This window comes from Lepisosteus oculatus, chromosome 17 (genome assembly GCF_040954835.1).
Source record: "Lepisosteus oculatus isolate fLepOcu1 chromosome 17, fLepOcu1.hap2, whole genome shotgun sequence".
Taxonomy (NCBI): domain Eukaryota; kingdom Metazoa; phylum Chordata; class Actinopteri; order Semionotiformes; family Lepisosteidae; genus Lepisosteus; species Lepisosteus oculatus.
Genome location: NC_090712.1, coordinates 16,004,352 through 16,022,712, shown reverse-complemented (window position 1 = coordinate 16,022,712; position 18,361 = coordinate 16,004,352). Strand labels below are relative to the sequence as shown.

General features: G+C 41.9%; 2 protein-coding genes across 2 annotated transcripts; one reads left to right on the top strand and one right to left on the bottom strand.

Annotated features, from left to right (window-relative positions):
- Positions 1-4,367: 4,367 nt before the first annotated feature.
- Positions 4,368-8,320, top strand: nanp (N-acetylneuraminic acid phosphatase). Its single transcript, XM_006638814.3, has 2 exons — positions 4,368-4,608; positions 6,745-8,320. The coding sequence occupies exons 1-2, from the start codon at positions 4,519-4,521 to the stop codon at positions 7,378-7,380; spliced, it is 726 nt and encodes a 241-aa protein (XP_006638877.2). The 5' UTR covers positions 4,368-4,518; the 3' UTR covers positions 7,381-8,320.
- Positions 7,696-17,834, bottom strand: polr1b (RNA polymerase I subunit B). The gene is made up of 15 exons (XM_006638656.3): positions 17,632-17,834; positions 16,555-16,722; positions 16,027-16,173; positions 15,802-15,934; positions 15,020-15,156; positions 14,291-14,514; positions 13,472-13,643; positions 13,208-13,379; positions 12,844-13,125; positions 11,901-12,034; positions 11,437-11,607; positions 10,752-10,908; positions 10,222-10,418; positions 9,645-9,898; positions 7,696-9,374 (listed from the first exon to the last, which is right to left on the bottom strand). The coding sequence occupies exons 1-15, from the start codon at positions 17,806-17,808 to the stop codon at positions 8,492-8,494; spliced, it is 3,408 nt and encodes a 1,135-aa protein (XP_006638719.3). The 5' UTR covers positions 17,809-17,834; the 3' UTR covers positions 7,696-8,491.
- Positions 17,835-18,361: the final 527 nt, after the last annotated feature.

Sequence of the window (18,361 nt, the reverse complement as noted above, 5' to 3'; positions counted from 1 at the left end):
AGCTATTCTACTGCATCAAAGATTATATGAAGTTTCCTATTCGAATATCATTTTCCTCTTATATAATTTCAGATGAAAGACTTTTTTATTATTATTAACATATAAGGACGTTTTTTTTTAATCCTGAAATGTCTTGACCAACTTAATCCAGTGGACATGCTCAAAATAGATGATACAAGGACTTAAAAACAGCATTTAGACACACAGAGAGAAGGTCTGGAACAAACATCTCTAACTGGCACTGAAGCTGAAAGAAAGATCCTTTAAGAAACACCTTGGTAGGATTGTTGGATCATCGGTCTTCAAACAACTAAAAAGCAAGATGTGTTTGAACAGTCTCATTTGTAATAGTTTTTATATAGTGTAATATATAGATACATATACTGTTCTTATATATGTCCTCCATTTCTGTAAAAAATAAAAAGACCAAATTTGAATCGCTGAATCTACACAATATTAGGAGAATTGTTTTTATGTGCAATGGTTTACAGGACAATTACATTTCTATGTATCTATGCATAATAATTCTAACACTCCAACATGAAATATACTTCCACAAAAAAAAAATCTAGATTTGAATGTAACCACCATTAAAGTAAAAACAGACCTTACAAATGATTAATATAATCAATATTATATTTACTCTGTTTATTGTTTAATAAAATAATGCTAAAAAGTGTAACTGACATACAAAACATTTATATGGACAGTGACATATAATAATTTTCACAACAATTAAAGAGTACAGTATAGATCTTTTGTTAAGTATGTGTGATATTTTAAAATGTTCTTTCTCTAAATGTTTAAATCTATATTTTTGGGGGGCTGCATTGCAATGCTTGTTTTGTTTGTCATAATATTAAATGAATGGGTTAACATTGTATAGTATGTTTTGAGGTAACTGCACTGTGATCATTTCAGATTTAGTCAGTTCCAATTTGGTCCTATTTGTGTTTAAGACCATGAAAGTCAAACAAATAACTCAGGACAGAGTAAGATCTAGGCTGTCCGGTCCTGGTCCTGGAAGGCTGGAGTGTCTGGTTTCCATATCAGCTCTTTAAAAGCCAAATCAAAATGTTTATTTTTCAACTTCTCCCATCTCTTCAGGTGCTGCAGACAATTTGAAAACGTGCAGACACACCAGCCCTGTCCAGGACCAGGACTCGAAACCCCTGTTCAAATATATTTCTTAATTCAATAAAGTAGGGAGCTACTGCCCCCTAGTGAGCATTACAAGACAGATTCTGAGAAGTGTGGCACTCGGGGGAACCTCGCGGATTTACTCAATTGCTGCCTGCAGTTAAAACGCAAACCTTTAGACAGTAAGTGCATGGCTTTTCAATTACTTTAGTATTACCACATTGTGTACCTCAGCTTTAAGTCAAATAAGAGGCTTGCAGAGAGATTAAAAAGGATTGAAAGGACATAACTGAGGTCGTAAATATTTCAATGTTTGGCTCGGCGATTAGTGATTCTGTTTGCAGCATGTCTTATTCATTGCCCGTTTTGTATCCTGTATTTGTTTGTAACCGCATCAGTGCATGTTCTTTACGGGGTCATCTGGAGCTTTCATATTATTTTTTGTACTCAGGGTTCAAGTTGTGCTGGGGACCTGGGTTCTCTCTAAGTGGATTTTGCATGTTCGCTCTATTTTCGTGTGGGTTTCCTCCTTGTGCTCCAGTTTCCTCCCACAGTCCACTGGGATACTGGTAGGTTAGCTGGCTCCTGGGAAAATTGGCCCTGGTGTGAGCAAGTGGGTGTCTGCGTCTCAGTCAGAACCGCAATGGACAGGCGTCCTGTCCAGGGTGTATCCTGCCTTGCGCCTATAGTTTGCCGGGATAGATGCCAGCTCCCCTCTAACCCTGGATTGAATAATGTGGATAGATAATGGATTGATGGATGGACAGGATTATGTTATGCATCCCTATGTTAGTACAGACAGGTTGAAAGTTTTCATTTGTGACACAAATGCAGTTTTCAGAATTAAACTAAATCTCCCAAAACTACTACAAAACATTTAAACACTGCTTAAGCCATCTACTCTTATACGTTACATATTACAATGTACATACAATATATACATATATTAGAATTGTGCTTATTGTAACTATTATTACCTTTTGTACTGAGTTTTAAAAGTTAAGCACATTTAGAAAGATACAAAATATATGACAAAGTATATATATTTTTTAATTGCTTATGTTTAGAGTTCAGGAATTAAAGTGAAGTAATAAATTTGAGTATGAATAATTATTTCTTCCATTCCTTAGGCTTCTTCTAAACCTTTTATAAACACAGTATACATTAATAAAGTACTGTATTTGTAAAATACAAGCTTTGTTAGTATTTAAGTTCAGAATATTTTCATAAAGCCTATCTGATTAATCAGAAGGACTTCAGGGAACCACATTCCGAAAAAGGTTTTTTATCATGCAAGTTGAAGAATTTATTTTTAGGGCTGTATTTACGTCATAGACATATCAATTTATAGATGCTGTAGTCGTAGATAACATAATTCATTTCTGGAATACTTTGTATCTTTCATGTGATTATCATCTCCAACCTTTAAGATTTTGAAAACATGTTTTTGTATTTCTCAATTCATAAGCATCCTGTGTTACTATAAGCCTGAGTGAAACATAACATTGTCTTCATGTTACTGACCTTAGGGTTACATATTGACAGCAGTATTTGAGCCTTGAGTACCTCTGACCCTTAGTGGCCCCCATGGCCAGTACTTAAGGGGAATTCAAAGATCTGTAGCTATTAGCATGATTAATTTAGAAATGGTATTTCAAAAAGTGAAAGAACATATATAAAGATGACCAGGTAACATTGATTGATTGATGTCATTGCTTGGTGTCGCCACAATTGAACCACTGAAGTCAACTGACATTGATGATTTGATCAACAAAGACCATCTTTCGACTGAAAACAGCATGATGGGGAACAAACATGAGCTGAATGGAGGATTTAGCAGGGGTTTCAAAGTGCAGTGTGTTAATGGGCAAAATCCCTTTAATAATGGAGGCTGTTTATGGTGTGTATGGAGCTGAGGGTATAGAAAAAGTTCCTGAGAGGAGTGATTTAGTTTTGCTACTTAAAAAAAACTTGAAACAGTTTAATTTAATTAATCATTTCTTATACTTATATAGCACTTTTCTGGACACTCCACTCAAAGTGCTTTACAGGTAATGGGGAAACCTCCACCACCACCAATGTGCAGCATTGAATATAGAATATAGATCTGGACTCCAATCATATGATTTTGATTAAGTGATTAAGTTACAAATAAAGGTTTAATAGATATTCAGGAGTATATATTGCCAGCTTATGGCATCCCATCCAGGGCGTACCCTGTCCTGTGCCTGTTGTATTGCTGGGATAGGCTCCAGCTGACATGCAGCCCTATAATGGATAAAGTGGTTGGAAAATGGATGGATGGATGGATATTGTCATTCTACTTTAAATTCAAAGGACATAAAGCATTTCAGCGTATATTCTTATTTGATTGTTGAAATACATAAAACGTGCACACAGAGATCAAGAAGATTTTAAGCACTTTTTTGCTATTGCATGTATTTTCATGTATTTTTAGTGTCTAAATGTGATACTAGCACTGCACATTTCAGTATCTGACTTGTTGGCTGATATTCAAATGCTGATTAGAAGAGTTGGCTTTACTAAGGATGTCATTTCCTGTGCCATGTTAAGTTCAAACCATCTGTTGGTTAGTAATTGTTTTGGGCAGGCCAACATACATTTCATATTTCTGTTTTTATCAGAATATGTTTGTGAAATGAACTATTTCTGTAATGTACAGTGATATGCATCATAAAAAGAGCTATCATAAAGCATACCTCAGGTGGCTATTTACCCTTTCTGCCCAGCCAGCATGGTTGCTGAGAAGGCAAGCTGAGGACACTGCATGGACGAATACACTCTGGAGATCAACACAGAGAGGAATGTGTAATTATTGCTTTGATTTCCTCTGGCATGATCTTAATCATGAACTCGTATTTATGTACTGCTAACCATTCTATCCATTGTTTTAAAATGTATGACAGTATTTCCTACAGTCTAGATAGAATAGAGTAGTTTTTAGTTTTCTGATCACAATGCATGCTTATAAACAGTTTAAGAATGTATGTGAAATATACCAAAATGTCTCTCAGTCCTGCTCAGACGTGTGTATTTAGCCACAATGCAATGCTCAGAGCAATAAGAGACAAAACAACAGGAGTGATCTAGAGCACAAAGAACATGAGACATTATTAAAGACCCCGCTCTGAAAGTGAGAAGATAATATGCAGACCTTCACCTTCCGCATTTCTCCCTTTTACTGAGAACTACATTTCCCATATGCACCTGCGAAGGCATGCTACAAGCGTGCCACGCTTTGCTTCCGGCTTACTGTAAATATTGTAGCTTTTGCTTTTCATTTTTAGACGTTAGCAGCAGTTATTATCAGTAGTATCTGTTTTTGCTTGTTAGTGTTATATTAGCAAAGCATTAGGAATGGGGAGTAATGGATTAAAGGCTATTTTGTTTGACTTGGACAACACTCTCATAGACACAGCCGGTGTAGGTAAAATAGCGATTCAAAAGGTAAGTGAATAAAAATAAATGAGACGAGTCATTAGTTGGATTTGCAAATTGTACATTTTAACATTCACTTTTATCCACCAAATTACACTATATAATGGGGTCAGCCTGTTCAACTTTTGCGATTTAAGATTAAGATTGTGGTACAAAAATCTAATAGTCTGCTTTTGTTTTTACTGTAATGGTATTTTAATTATTTGGTCATATATTGTGTAGTGGTTTGCTTAGCAATTTATAGAATTCTGATGTATTTCCTTAGTTTAGCTCGATTATTTGAGCTTGCATGCATTGATAGGAGACGTCTAGCGCACGTTTCCGGAAATAGAAAAAAAACGTTTTTTTGTCCACGTTTGCTGCGGGCTTTATGGCTTGTGGGTTTATAAAGTGAATAAAAATAAGAACAATCGGACAGTGTGTTCATTAAATGACCCGAAAGCAGAGCACTAACGGGGTGATCCCGTGCCTAGCATGCAACTCCGCTACGCTAGGTAAATACCAAAACGCTTTAAAGTCAATACTAGAAATGTCCCGAATTGCAGGAGACCCAAAGTTAACAGCTGCTGCCCTAGAGGACATCAAAGTGCAGGACTGAAGTTAGTACAGCTCTGGCTGCGGACTGTGCAATTTAGTACCGTACTAGGCGGAGCACAGGATGGCATGTAGGAGCAGTTTATTACGTTAACACGTAATGGTTTTAGCGTTCTTCGCTGGGAACTTTATTGTAATATTCAACAACAATTGTACTCCTTCCACAGCACAATAAACCTGTGTCTGATGTTCTAATCATGAGGGAAGGTGGCCTCTCTTTGACACCTACTAGTGCACGCAGAGCTTGTAGTCTGCTACAGGCAGATAGATATATAATAAAAGGTGAATTACTCTGGAAGAAAGCGGTTAGACGGCAGCAGGGATATTAAGAAATAGGGTTTAAGCAGGTAAAAAATATTTTTTTGTATTTAAATCTAAGGCTTTATTAAGTTAAATGTTCTTATTGGAGTCTTCTCAGAAGTGATCATTTATGACCGGTTCTCCTGCGGCTGTGGTCCAGTGATAACGGTGTCGAAACAGCCAGTGTGTTGAACGTCTTGGAAACGGGCCAGGTGGTTCTTCCCGGTCCAAACATATAGCAAGCTTGTGGAGGACAGCACACAGCACGGAGATGCTTCTGGCTCTTACTCAGACCAAATGAGAGACAAACGAAACGCTGTTTTAAAAACCCCGCTTGTTCGAGGCTCTGTTACTGTGAAACACAACTCTGTATGTGTGAGGGGATGCGGTGACAGCGACGAGAATTTAGGGCTCAATGGGTGCCCCTGTCTTTCCTTGGATTGTAGTCGGGGGTCCGGTAGCTTAACTTGCGGAAAACCAGCATCATTATTCAACAGAACTGTAATATCTGCCCTGAACTGTCAAGGCCCACAGACATCAGACACAGATAAAGAGGAAACACTAACAGGTAATGTTCATCAAATGTAGCACATGAAGGTCACGAGGTTTACCTCAGCTGTATCGTAGCCCGTACATATAAATGTGGCCTATCATAGAGAATTACAGCCTCTGTGATACCCCACAGCAGCTGTACTCGTCACTTAGTGCATTGAAATTGATATAACATCGCCTAGCCAATTACACACTCTCATCTGAAGAATTGTAGCATATCTCAATTTTTATTTAAAAAAAACTCATTAAATTATCAGGCGCATTCAACTTTAGATTGATATGATAGGCAAAATATTTGAAATATATAATTATTGGCCCAGTTAGAATAATTCAGATATTCTGAATCCGAGACCCTTTTAATTTCTGCTTAGTAGAACAACAGCTTAACCCGTATCACCTTACTAAGAACGGGATCGGCCGATCTCCGACTTTGTTCCTGCAGTTCTTTTTTTTTGTCGCATTTGATCAGGCAGCTGGGACTGGTCCCGCAATAGTGCGGTACTAGCTAGTACTGATCTTAGTCCACAACTCCATGCTAAATACGCAACTTCGTTGCAATTGATGCATTGGCGCAAGGAGATGAATTCGCTTTCTTAGGGCGACATCGTATGTCCTTCCTTTTCTCGACTTCTGATCTTCGCATGTCCGTTGGCACGTTTAGAAAGTTTTCGCCGTGTTAACACTCTCCATTTGAAACAGGTTCATCGTCTCCTGAAGGATACGTTTGGCCATGAAGACCACATCGGTGAAATCTGCGACAGATTTAAACTGAAGCTACTGCACGAATCATTCGACCCTACCGTGAGCACTATCGACGACGTAAGAACGTCATACTGGGATCAAGCTATACGCGAAATCAAAGGTACGAGTCCCAGTCCCACATTAGCGCCTGCGTGTTACGAGCTCTGGAAAACAACGCGCTTGCAGCACTTGGCAGTACCGGACCCGGTCCGAGGCACGCTGGAGGAGCTGCGGAAGAAGTACAAACTGCTTTTACTGACGAACGGCGACTCGCAGACGCAGAGAGAGAAGATCGAGGCCGTGCAGTGTGGCGACCTGTTCGATGCCGTGGTAGTAGGCGGAGAGCATCCCGAACAGAAGCCTGCGCTTTCCATCTTCCTCCACTGCTTTGATATTCTGGCAGTGAAGCCTTCTGAATGCATAATGGTGGGAGATTCCCTGGACACGGACATTCAAGGCGGCAGCACTGCAGGGGTCAGAGCCACTGTGTGGGTAAGCGCCAACGACAGACCTGCCTCTGCAGTTACGCCAGACTATACCATTGCAACAGTGCTTGAACTACCCCGAATCCTGGAAGATATGAAATTGGTTTAACTTGAGTTTTGAAACAAAAATCAAAATATTAATTCAATAATGCATTCAAGCTGTTGGATTGAGACCTGTCTAATGGATAAGAAATATGAGTACAGGTAAGGGGTTAATGGTCCAACTGAGGTCCAAGACATTATGAAAAGGTTATAAAAACAAATTTATTGTTTTTAGGCACTTTTGGAAAGCAATAAAAATTAACAAAAATGTTGGGATATTTGACACTACAAATATTTTTAGTATATAAAATTGAATGGATTAGGATTGTAGATTGTACAGCATTACAGGGTTCACTTAAGAAAAACTGTATGCAAGAAAGTCTTGAACTTGAATAATTTTATTGGCAATTATTTTTTTCTGAAATCAATATTAAATGCAAAAGCTGCAAACATATCTTTTGCCTCTTCCCTCTCTTACACATCCCCAGCGGGTACCACCTCACTCTTGCTCCCATTTTCACTGAAAGAACTGTGTTTTTCTCAACGGTTACTGTGGCATGCCTTGAAAATCTTTTAACTGCATATTCAGGAATATACTCCATTTTAGAATCTTTAGTGCTAATTTTCAGCATACTACATAATTTGTCAAAAGTACACTAGTTGTAGGGCACAGGTTAAGTTAAAACTGAGCAACCTGCTTTTTGCAGCAGATTACAAATGATTAGCTCATGGCAGCATCTCATCTAGAGAGAAGGAACAAGCCTGTAGCAAAAGCCGTTCCAGCACTGGAATATATAACTGTGACTGAAGTAGGTGAAGTTTGCTTTATTCTGTTTTTCACAACACACTTTTCATTCCACCTTTTTATCACAATACAGAAACTGTGTTGCTCTACTTTGGAGGACGCTGATGAGATCAAACTGTCTTAACAAGGTTATTAAATAGAAAGTATATTATCACAGAATATACTTTGATTCCAAAATAAAAATAATATATTACAGCAAACAGATTACGTGTCAGTCTCGTATATACACTAGAAATGCCATGCTTCATTGACTGGGCTAAGGTATTTCACATGATTTCATATCCCAGTTAAATAGGTTTAAATCCTATAAAAAGTAGCCACAGGCCTCGTTTCCTCCACAGCCTCCATTCTGAGTACTTCAAAAGTGGACGGGCTACTTAATGTCCAGTTTGACCTTAATATTCATGGCAGCCAGCTCGGCTATGAAGTAGCGGAAGACATAAGGAATGGAGACAACATCGATGGAATCGCTCTTCTTGCAGAGAGCGCAGACCGTCTTCCTCTGGCGGGTGGCAGACCAGGAGGGTGGGGGCTTCTCCAGCAGAGGGGACAGCAGGTTGCCACAATCCAGACACACCTGGGCCACCGAGCGGTCCGAGCAGTTGAAGAGGCGGTCATGGAGCAGGAAGGAAGTCCCATGGGCAAGGAGGGCATCCCGCTCCATCTCCCCGAAGCGGATGCCCCCCTGGATGTTCCTGCCGCCAACTGGCTGGTTGGTGACCTTGTCCCTGGCGCCCGTAGTCCTCACCTGGAATTTATCCGAGACCATGTGCCGCAGCCTCTGGTAGTAGACCACCCCGATGAAGATGTCGGCCTCCAGCTCCAAGCCGCTTAACCCACTGTACATCCGCTCTGTCCCATAGTAGTTGTAACCGGCCGCCTTCAGCATCTCTCCGAAGTGCTGCAGGGCCGAGTGCTCCTCGGAGAAGGTGAAGGGCGTGGCGTCGTGGCACAGGCCGTGCATGGCCGCGGACTTGCCCGCCATGCTCTCGATCAGCATGCCGATGGTCATACGGGAGGGGAAGCCATGGGGGTTGAAGAGGATGTCGGGCACCATGCCGCTCTCGGTGAAGGGCATGTCCTCTGTGGGCCACAGCCGGCTCAGGATGCCCTTCTGCCCATGCCGGCTGGCAAATTTGTCCCCAATGGTGGGGTTGCGAGGGACTCTGACGGTGATGCAGACACGCTTAAACTTCCCCGTGCCCGTGTCATTGCTGCAGACTTTTATATTGTCCACCACACAACTTTCTTTACTCCTAGGTAAGAGGAAATTGGGATTCTGGTTAAAGTGGTTTTGTGTGAAACAATGTTGAATAATAATGCATATTGTGAAAACCTGTCCAGTACTATTCAACTTAAGCATTATTTTTAAGTTAAAAAACAATGAGGAAATGCTTCATACTCACAACTGCAAATCAAGTAACTACTTTGGTTGCTTATATAATCTTGATAGAATTCCTTCCACGCACTTTGGGGGATCACACAGGCTAACGTGTTTCTGCTTTAAATTCTGTTCGACAACTTACTTGTAAAAATTAACAAAGCTCTGGCCGGTGTTGATGTTGATGTAGCTGTAGAAAGGGTCTCCATATTGCAATACTGCCCCAACTGGTGGGAGGCCGTCATCGTCCAGTTTCTGCATCACCTTCGGATCTCCAGGCTTCACTCCAAACACCAGGGAGTTCTCTCCCCCCTTGACCTTCTCATCCAGGTCTATTAGCTCAGTCTTGTAAATACAGCCATGAGCAAATCCTCTCTCCCATGAGGCCTTGTTCACAATCTGCATCACAAAGAATGAGCAAGTGGTAGTTGCTATAGGCATAGTGGTAGAAAACAGTGGCAAGCGTGAGGTCTCTCTCCAAGCCACGCTCCGATAAGACTGCACTGTTTTTCAGACATCTTTCTTGTAAGAGAAAGTCTTGGACAGAAGGAAAACCCTGCTTAAAATGCTCACCACAGATACACGTCCACTAGGCAAAACACGCTGTACTGTAAGATATCTTAACTGTAAGGACAGAATGTTTCAAACACTTTTTTCATAAAATGCAATTATGAAATTACTTGGATTTAAACACAAAAAGCCGTTCTGGTCCATCAGCTTACCATTGCGTCTTCCATGTCATACCCAGTATAGGAAATGACAGCCACTATAGCGTTAGTCCCAATGGGGTAGTTGTCCATGTTGTAGTAATCATACATGGAGGGCCTGACTAGAGGGCTCTGGGGAGTCTGAATGCGGTAAAGCTTATTATCAGAGCGCTCCTGGAACGAATGCAACGGAAATCCCATGGTCTGTTTGCCTGGGAAGATAGGATACATATAATGCACACATTACTTAAGTTTAGCCTAATACACCATTCCTGACCAAAACCCTCTCACTACTAAAACCTACTAAATACACAATAGTCTTTTATTAAAAACACTTTTAATGTTCTGGTTTAGTGTTTCCTTGGCCACAAGCATTTCAGCATTAAGTAACACACAGTATTTAGTCCAGCAATAATATATAATACTCAAAGTTGTGCAATCTGAAAACTTAAAGTACTCTCAAGAAGGCATAAATTACATCACTTAAAACCTGCAACTGTGTGTCTGGCAAAGCCAAATGTGTAAATGACTAAGGGCTGTCTTACCCATCTGGCACTGGTACATGTTCCTAGGACTTTGGTTGTGGTCGGAGTAAGGAATGAAGTTGGCCACCACACTCAGCATGCTGTGAGGAAACAGCTCCTGATGTGTTGTCACTCCAGGCACAAGCTCATCTTCAAATATCCCAATGTCTGTGTACAGCTAGGACAAAAGATAAGTACATGTTTCAGTTACACCTGTTTAGTTAAGCTGCTATATGAATCATTACATCCCAGAAACAGAACATACATAATGTAACCTTAATTACAAACTTTAAAATATCAGTACTCGAAAGATTACGAGATTGTCTAGTGATTTCACAGAACCTACCATTAATTGCATTACCATTAATCCTGGACAGCATATGTTATTTTAGGTAATCAGGCCTAAGACTACAGCTAATCGTCGTCTGTAAAACTATAGAGGTTCAAGTGAAAATCTGTGTCAAGATGCACTAGCTGCAAAGTTACATTTGATGCTGAAAAACAGAAAAGACAAGACTTTGTTGCAGGAGAAAGTCCACATTAAATAAATATTTTAAATAATTATTTTTTCCCCACAACTCAGCTTAAGACTGCAGCACAGCTACCTATAGTAAATCCCTTTTGTGCTTAAACTCTGCATCCCCTTGTCTAACGGTATCAAGAAGCTGATGTGCGCAGAGCAGCTCTGTCTGGCCCTGTGCTGTACCTGTTCAAAGGTGCCAATCAGCTCCTCCTTCCCCAGGGCCAGGTTGCGGACTGGCCTCACCATGCGGCAGGGCGTGGTGAAGATGAGCAGCCCAGGGTAGATGCTGGCCTTGCCCGTCATGGGCACCAGGACAATTTCTGTCCAGGGAGGCACCCTCTTCTCCTTCAACACCTGCACAGTGGGCAGACAACCATCAGACAAACCTCTTCCAGACTGCAGGACACTGCCGGGCCTCATCCACCAAAACAGCAGGCAGCCATGGCTGAATTCGAATTTCCGTCTCAACAAACTCTTTCACCATTACCCATGTATCTCATTTTAAAAGAAAAGTTCAACATTTCCCATGACAAACAGAAGCTAGGTCCTTAGACAGCTTTCATGTACTTCCATATGTAAGGTGATGCTTCCAGTCTTGATAAGGAAGGAAAGATATTGCCTTACGTATACAGGAACACTCAACCTACCTTAAAATTACGTAGGGTGTCGGCTACCGCTGGCGCAAGGTCCTTCTCCACCCAGCCCACCATGGCACCATCCAGAACTACAGGGTAGCATTCGGAGTAGGGCTGGCTGGGGGTGCCATCGACAGGGGTGACACCTGGAGACAGACAGCTCAGCACTAACTCATACAGACACCCAGGGCTCTATTCACAGAAGTACGTTGCAAAGCATCTGATGGACAGACGTAGTTCAAAGAATGCATTCCATCTCCTTTTCGATGATATCATCAGCAGAATTGTTCCTTGATTGCCATTGGCAGGTGTTTCAAATTGAGTAATGATTAGAATGGCAGCACAACAGAAACAAGGTAAGGGAAAGGGTGTTTTGGGGCACGTGATATTATTAAACAACCAAACGGTGATAAATAAAACAAAATCTTTATCACAACCTTTTAACGAAATCCCAGTGTGTAGCTACAAGACAAAACCATATACCATACACAAAAGTTGCATTTCTGGGGGAAAGGTGAACTTTTTAAGCACAATATTCACATTACTTTCTTGTGATCTGATTTTTTTGTTTGTCACTAGCTCATATCTGACCTTGGGAGGTATTCATCAATAGGATTTTGCAGTCATTAACATTTATGAATAGCAGTTCGTCCAGCAATAAGGTCAACATTCTGCTAATGATGTGACAGCCAAACGCTGTTCTCAATTTGTTTCAAACACTCCTTCAAGATGAGTGTCCTTGGGCCTTAACGCCCAATTTCAGAGATGCTTTACGAACAGTGTTAAACAAGAGTCATCAGCGTAAATCCAATGCTGTTGTTCCCTGTTGAGGACCATTAAACCTTTATGACAGCCTAAAATTCTTCCACCTTGACTTTCTTTGTGGACGGTCAAGTGCTGAAAACTGAATGCAGAAGGGGGCAGCTCCACACGTTCTTCTGAAAGGCACACTCACCAATCGAGCAGAGCAGCGCAGGGAAGGAAGTCGTGCTCAGGGCCTGGGACACAATCTTGCACTGGGCAGTCATGTGGTTCATCAGCCCACACGGCTCTCCATCAGGGGTGTGGACAGGGCACAGGAACCCCCAGGACTCAGGCAGAAGCCGACGGACGGACGTGGTCCTCATCTTGGAGAAAGCCGCTCCTCGGTGCACGCAGCGGAAGTGAGACAGGTAGCGGATGAAGTTCAGCTTGTCGGCCACAACACACAGGCCAGAGTTCTGCAGCATCCCCAGCCCTGAAAACAAACACATATCATGTAAAAAGTGTAATCACCACACTTAATACACATAAAACTAGTATTAGGTAATACACCTTACCTGTTTTTGAATTAAGGTTTCCTGTGGCCAAGAGATACTCAAAGGGTCTGGTCAGGTCAAACCCTGAATTGAATATTTTCGCAAGACTGTCCGAATTCAACGTGCAGTTGCCTCTCTGTGCTTTTTTGTCCATTGTAATTTTCACTGAATATAACCAAGCTGTCATTTTCTCCTGTAAAAAAAAGGAGCACTCATTTTCAGACAAACACAGGAACAGGGTGACCGGAAGAAAGATCATAGGATCATGTGTAAGGAAAGGCTTACTTTTAAAAACATTAAGTAAAGCTGGCCGGGGGTAAGCACTTCTTGACACATCAAGCTGTCTGGGTTTTCTTCCATGCACCCTCCCTTGGCAAAGCTGAAGAGCTTTCGCGTCATCAAACACAGCAGGTAGAACTTCTCCACATTGGACTTCAGGTGAATGCAGAGGCACTGCCTGCAGCCAGAAAGAAGGAAATGCAGGTAGTACCACAGACAACGCTATTCAAGGCTATAGGTAGTACAAAGTTCATGGGACCAGTGGTGCACACCTGAGCCGGGAATTAAATGGCTCTGTTAGAAAAATAGTTATGTCGATGAAGGCATCAAAGGGAGACAGAGTCCGTTCTTTAAACTACAACTCTGTTCATCAAATGCCTCTTTTAAGATCAGATTTTTTCTGAATTGTTCATGATTCTCATAAGTTTTTTTTTTTAACAAAATCGATTAAGCTAGGACAACCAGTGAGTACTTCTGTGCACAGACCCGTAGGCATCTGCAGTGCTCACATCTCCAGATATCACCCCAGTACACAAAGGTGTGTAACTGTAAAAATCACAAACTCCCCGATTGATAACTGGAAGGGCACAAAGCCAGTTTTAGTGGACCTAATGAAACTGCGTCTGCCACCCTCCTGTCCCTGTGGGAGCTGGATCTGCTGCAGGAAAAAGAAACTACAAACATAGAAAACAGAGTATGGCTAAGTCATACCACAGTATGACTAAGAAACCAGCACTGAATGCACACGTGCCACCAGGTAAGGGCCCATTTTCCAGATTTCAGATTCCAGTACCGGTACAATGCCAGGCTGCAGTAAGGACGTACCCCAGAAGGAACTCTGCACACTGTTCATTGGAGTACCACTCCGGCAGGAGCATCTTGACCCGGAACCTCTCCCCCAGGTAGTTCAGCACCTGCTTCCTGGTGGTGCAGCCCTCCTCCATCACCATGCGCAGCATCTCTGACACACAGTTCTTGTAGAAAGAGTTCTCCTCCCTCCCTTTGATCAGCTCTTGATAGATCTGGTAATCTGTAAACTCCACCAGCGCCTAGGCATACAAGAGACAGAACAACATCACTAGCACCTTGGTAAGCCAGCACCGCTCTCATTTTAAGACGGCATCACATTTACCTTCCCTCTTTTAGGAAGGTTATTCAGGGCCTACAAAGTTAACAAGCCGCTTCAAATAATCTTCACATAAAACCGATAGCATGAGGTCACGTAGTGTGGTATACACAAAAAGGACTGTGCTTAATACATTCCCCACGGGCAACGACAGTGCACACCACAGGCTACATCAGCAGCCCGGGAAATCGCAGCACGCTTTCTAGGAACCTCTGGTGTGTAGTGTTGTTACCGTGATGGTTCTGTGTAATTTTGTGTATAATTCCATTGCTATGTTGTGCAGAATGTTCATGAAACAGTTTGTATCCTCCCCATACATGCAGTTGTTACATTGCTACTGGCCTTGATGTGATTCACTATGGATCTAAGAAATCTGGAAATATTTTGAGTCCACTGGGACAACGTAAGACCTCAATCTTGAAAATCACCTTTAAGGCAAATCCCAGAGGAATGAAGAAGAGCTCCTTCTGGTAGATGAAGTTCACCATCACCGTTCCATTGTCCAGATAGTGTAGATTCATGTTAATAGCTGTGTGTTCCTCCTTTACACAGCGTATTGAAACACCTGAAGGGAGAAAACATGTCAAAATGTTAAATTCAAGTTACAAAAAACATCCATCCATTTTCCAACTGCTTTTTCCAATTCATGGTCGCAGTAGAGCCTATCCCAGCAAGCAATAGGCACAAGGTAGGATACACCCTGGACAGGATGCCACTCCTTCATAGGGCAAAAACAGACAAAAATGTACACTCACACCAGGGCCAATTTTCTTGATAGCACCACACAGGTAGCATCCCAGGTCCAGAGTTAAACCCCAGCGCTACGAAGCGCCAATGCTGAACACTGCACCACTATCCCACACTACAGAAAACATGTGACATCCTATTCTGCCTCTGTCTGCAACACTGACAGCTCCCTAAAATTTCACCCTGTATCACTGTGCCACGGAACAATTGTTCCTATCAGCAATGAAGGATTAAAACATTTTAAAAAGACTATCTATGCTATTGTGGTGAAGTCCACGAACACACTGCAGTGGCCAAAATGACATTTATTTCCTTTACCCCTTTTCTTCAGTCTTCTGTGTCTGCTGTCCTTGCATATTGTGCTAATTGCTAGTCTCTTGTGCCATTTACACAAAATAAATAAAATGTTTGAAATAAAAGGTTTTCACGGTCTAATTGGGAAATTCAGACATGTGAATCTTACCGTACTGTGTGTAACCTTGGCCCCTGCTCTTCCATTTAGGCCTCACCATTGCAATAGGGAAGTTCCTCCTGGGCATGATCAGCAGTCGAATTACCTTCTCAATTCCATTGATGATAAAATACCCTCCCATTTCCTGTCACACACAGAAGGCGATGTTAGAAACTGAACCGAAGGAACGGATCATGCAGCAAAAGATGTTCACATGTCCATAAAGCAATTCACAACCTCTGCTTCCTCATGATGTGCAATGAGCTCTTTTGGAGACAGACCGTGCAAATTGCAGAGCTTGGACTTCACCATGATTGGCACCCAACCGAGAGACTGCTTGATAATCCCTTTGGGAATGCCATTCACTGACCAGCTGACACCTGCCTTGAAACACAAAGCAAAAGAAAAAAGTAAATATCATCAAAATTGACTGATTATCGCTACTATAAATTCAATACTGAACATTTTAGCAATTATGTATGTTTGCTCTCACATAACACACCATGGTTAAGATAACTATTATTATTATCTATTATAAAACCATATATTTTGAACCAGCTGCATACAAGTTCAATCAATTAACTAAATGCAATGAGGAGTGAAATTAGCCGTTACAGTTGTCTAACTTGTAGTTAAGTTGTCGAAAAATGCAATTTTCACCGTAGTTATGTTAAGTTTACAAAGGACAGTAAAACACCTTTATGAGATACGAATTGCTTTTCCTTATGTGCGTGATTTTTAAGAGCAAGTCAAGGTGACACTTACTACTAATTTCCCTCTGTAGGTGGTGCGCCTACCCCTACATTCTGCAGGGAAAACTCTCAGGTCACGACAGATCGTTCCCTTAGTGACCACCGGGTTGCTGATTGTGACCTCCTCAAATGCCAGGGTAATACGATCATTCTTAAACATGAACTCCAGTGGCGGGATGGCCTAAAAAAGAAAAAGGAAATCAGAAACACATAATAAAAACACCACCTGGATGCACAAGGCTGTTTTTTTTTTTGGTGAAGTCTGACGAAACGTGCTTTGTTAAACACAAAGCAAAGCTTAATGAAAGCTAAGGTTGCTGATGGAAGAGATGATAGCGGGACCAGTAGGGGGCGCTCACCCTGCAGTCTGTGTGGGCCTAATGCCCCTGAACAGTGATGGGGACACTCTACTGTGTCACTATACGGTGACGTCCTTTGGATTAAATGTAAAACCGAAGTCCTGACTCTCTGTGGTCATTAAAAATCCCAGGGCATTTCTTGAAAAGAGTAGGGATTTTGGACAGTATCCTGGCCAAATTCCCCCCCTGACTTTACCTGTCATAGCTTGCTAATCATCCCCATCTCTGAACTGGCTTCATCACTCTGCTCTCCTCCCCACTGATAGCTGATGTGTGGTGAGAGTACTGGCGCACTTTGGCTGCCGTCGCATTATCCAGATGTGGGCTACACATCGCTGGTGGTGATGGGGAGTCCCCATTACCTGCAAATCGCTGTGAGTGGAGTGTCCAGAAAAGCAGTAATATTATAATTAATAATAAACAACCTATTATTTTACTGTTTTGCACAAATGAGGAATATTAAAATACTATCAACCCTGCCCAGTCATTGCTGTTCAGCTCTTGAAATAATTCACTACTTACTTTAAGCACCTGAAAAGTAAGTCAGAAACGTATTGTTTTAGGACTATGACGCTACTGGCTCGCATCTGCCCACACCTTTACCAGTTTGTTAAATTGTATAGTGGTATTTTTAACAAAATAACTGCATTCTTGCACAAGCCCGCCCCACGTGGGATACTCAGCTCTGTAAACACGTGAACCTGGAGTACGGGAAACTAACAGACACCAACCTGCACAACACGACAAAGCCCGTCGGTGACCGCTTGATCAAACGAATCAATGTGCGCTCGGCAAAGCTCTTGCACAGCTGGATGCTGCTCATTTTTAGGAATTCCGAAACCCGGTTCAGTCAAGTTCTTCAGACTCGGACCGGAGCACGGACCACCCCGTCCTAACGTGGACTCCATATTTAATGGCAGCGGAAGCAGCCGGAAGCACCACAGAGTTTCCTTGACTCAGATTCGATCGGTTTGCTCTTGCTGTTGCTGTTGGTCCTCCAAAGGGCTGTTTGCTCGGGGAGCTATAGCATAGCTCGTATCTCCTTAGGTCCCTTAGACACCCGCGGTTCTCTAGTATGAGAATGTGTGCTTCGGGATTTAGACTTTATCTGAGAATAAAACTGCAATGGGTTCATATGGACCTTGCTGTATGAACGTACTGTATGAAACTGAATACCTTTAGAGAGGTCCAACGAGCGACAAGCGCCGGAGCATCATGTTTAAAGGTTGGGAGCGCAACTAGGCGTTGTTTGTCATGTTTGAAGTCATGGTGGGCAGCTGCGTCAGCAAGCGTAGGCTGCAAAGGAACAAGTAATAGGTTTATTCCACGCTGAAAAGAGAAGAAAGAAAATGCACACGTCACATCTGAAGAAGGCTCCACTGCCGAAACGTTGTGTTTTCTTCTTCTTTTTTAAGCATGGAATAAACTATTACTTGTTCCTTTGTATGTTTGAAGTCATGT